Below are 2,875 nucleotides of genomic sequence, written 5' to 3'. Positions count from 1 at the left end.
CGGCCGTGGGCGACCTGGACAGCCGGAGCGCGGGCAGCCCGGCCCTGTCGGAGTCCTCGTCCTCCATGCACGCCCTGTCGCCCATGAACAGCAACAGCGAGAGCTTGCACTCCAAGTCCCCGGGGCTCAGCAACCAGGAGGAGCCCCAGGAACCGCCCCTAAAGACCGAGAGGCCGGACAGCCCCGCCCCCGCCCCCGAGAACGGAGGCGCGCTGGACCTCACGGCTGCCCCGCCGGGCCGGCCGGCCATCAAGGAGGAGGCCCCCTTTAGCCTGCTGTTCCTGAGCAGAGAACGGGGTAAGTGTGCGGGCACTGTGTGTCGTGTCTGTGGCAAGCCTTTTGCTTGCAGGAGCGCGTTGGAAATCCACCACCGCAGCCACACGAAGGAGCGCCCGTTTCTCTGTGCGGTCTGCGGGCGCGGGTGCTCCACTATGGGTAATTTAAAACAGCACTTACTGACGCACACGTTGAGCGAGCCGCGTTCTCAGTTCTGTGACCCCGACTTTGCCCTAGGTCCCAGCCAAACCACTCCTAGCCTGGTTGCCGGCTCCGCGCCCGCCATGATCAAAATGGAAGTGAACGGGCACAGCAAGGCCATCGCGCTGGGCGAGGGCCCGCCGCTGCCGGCCGCCGTGCAGGTGCCCCCGGGGCCGCAGGCAGTGATGAGCCCCGGCCTCGCGCCCATGCTGGCCCCCCCGCCGCGCCGAACACCCAAGCAGCACAACTGTCAGTCGTGCGGGAAGACCTTCTCCTCGGCCAGCGCGCTGCAGATCCACGAGCGCACACACACCGGAGAGAAGCCCTTCGGCTGCACCATCTGCGGGAGGGCCTTCACCACCAAGGGCAACCTCAAGGTAAGGCCGGGCGCGCGCCGGGCTGAGTCCCGGGGCGTCGGCCCCCGAGCTGCCCCACCCCCTGCGCGGGGCGCCCACCCGGGAGGGCGGGGTGCGAGGCCGTGGCGTGTGTGCGTGGGGTGTGCGTGCTGACGGCGGAGCGCGTGCTGGGCCTCCTCGGGGGCTGACCGCCGGGCTGTGCTCCTGGGCGCGCAGTCGCGGGCCTAGTGCCGTCTTGAATCCAGTGGAACCAGGACCCTAAGATAAGCTGGGCTTTTAAACACTCGCACAAGATAAAATAATGCACGTCCCGTGCGGAGGCCCGAACTCGGTTCTGCCGTCGTCCACGTGGCGGCCAGCAGGGGCCGGCGGGCGTTGGGTGAGACGCTTCCTAGTGAGGGCCCGTGCGGGGCTCCTGTTGGAGCTTACAAGGGGCTGTGCATTCCCCCTGGAAGGGGCGGTGTTGACCAGATGCCAGAGGAGCGCTCTCAGCCAAACGTCCACCTCTCGTGCCTGTCTGGGTCTCCGTGTGCTCTTCGGAGACGGCGGGCAGCTCGAAACCTGTGGGACGGGAGCCGCCGGAGGCCTCTGCTGGCCCCATGGGTCGCATGGGGGGGAAAGTGACTGCGGGGCCCCGGGAAGTGGGAGTTCAAGCACGTGGCCGTTCCCCGGGGCAGGGCAGAGGCAGGAGGGGCGAAAGGCTCTGTGTCCTCTGAGCTTTGCGACCTCCCCAGTGGCCTGTGGGCTTTCCACCGTATGGGGGAACCTTACTGTGTCAAGCTCATCATGTGAAAGAAACACGCACGAAGACATTGACTGGTTTTGCTTTGTGTATAAAGAGAAATACTGCATATTTAAATACAAGATGCTCGGAAAAGCTCACCCAACAATGTTTTGTTGTCCCCAACTGATGCTCAGAACGGGGAAGAGAAACCGATTCCGAAACCGCTGTGCTGGGTTTCTGGATGACACGTGGGCGGCGTGGAGACGAGGCACACCTGCCGCAGTGCTGGGCTTGCTTACCTGTGCCTTGTCTCTCCGTGTCTCTCACGCAGGTGCACATGGGCACGCACATGTGGAATAACGCCCCTGCGAGGCGCGGCCGCCGCCTGTCAGTGGAAAACCCCATGGCTCTGCTAGGCGGCGATGCCCTGAAGTTCTCAGAAATGTTCCAGAAGGATCTGGCAGCGCGAGCAATGAACGTTGACCCGAGTTTTTGGAACCAGTATGCTGCAGCCATCACAAACGGTCTCGCCATGAAGAACAATGAGATCTCTGTCATCCAGAATGGCGGCATTCCCCAGCTCCCAGTAAGTCTCGGTGGAAGCGCCATCCCGCCCCTGGGTTCTCTGACAGCCGGGATGGACAAAGCGCGCACCGGCGGGAGTCCACCCATTGTGGGTTTGGACAAAGCAAACTCCGAAACGGGAGCCAGCCGTCCATTCACGAGGTTTATTGAGGATAACAAGGAGATTGGTATTAACTAGCTGTGCGTGGTGCCGCCGTCCACTCTGTCCCGCGCGCACGCCGTCAAGTGTGACCACCGGGCTGCGCGGCCTTGTGCCCCAGTTCCCCTTAAAATGTTACTTGGAGCAGAAAACACGTTCACCGTGTGGCTGCTGGAAGGTTGTCTCGGACGCACTGCATGGTACTCTTTCCATGGTGAGCTTGACTGTTCTTGGGAGCTCTGTAACCTTTTAAATAAATTTAAGACAAAAAGGGAAGTCCTTGTAAAACCGCCTTGGGAATGGAAAGGGCTCAAACCACATCCGCTTTGTTCCTCCCAAAACCTAATAACCCCCGGGAGGGACAGAAGGGTCCCTACGTGTCCCAGCGACACTCACCCGAAGGTTTTGTTCGAATTAGTTAGAAACTTGAACTCTGTTTTTAGACTATTGAGGATGTGGTCCGGTACTCCCACCGCCGTCTTCTGGCCGTACCTTTGTCTGTAGTATTTATAATGTTAAGATTATGCGGGTAACAGATAAGACAGCCCCAACGTTAAAGGAAGCTCTTGTACTGCAGAATACATCTGGTTATGT

At 61.0% G+C, this 2,875-nt stretch overlaps 1 protein-coding gene across 1 annotated transcript in view; it reads left to right on the top strand.

Annotated features, from left to right (window-relative positions):
• The window catches only part of SALL3 (spalt like transcription factor 3), a 16,614-nt gene extending 14,294 nt beyond the window's left edge, over positions 1–2,320 (top strand). The window contains 2 exon segments of the mRNA XM_026496506.3: positions 1–854; positions 1,889–2,320. The exon segment at positions 1–854 is cut by the window's left edge and continues 2,116 nt beyond it. Of these exon segments, the coding sequence (XP_026352291.2) occupies positions 1–854; positions 1,889–2,320 (1,286 nt within the window).
• The last annotated feature ends 555 nt before the right edge of the window (positions 2,321–2,875 follow it).

This window comes from Ursus arctos, unplaced genomic scaffold (assembly GCF_023065955.2).
Source record: "Ursus arctos isolate Adak ecotype North America unplaced genomic scaffold, UrsArc2.0 scaffold_17, whole genome shotgun sequence".
NCBI lineage: Eukaryota > Metazoa > Chordata > Mammalia > Carnivora > Ursidae > Ursus > Ursus arctos.
This window is presented reverse-complemented; position numbering and strand designations above follow the sequence as displayed.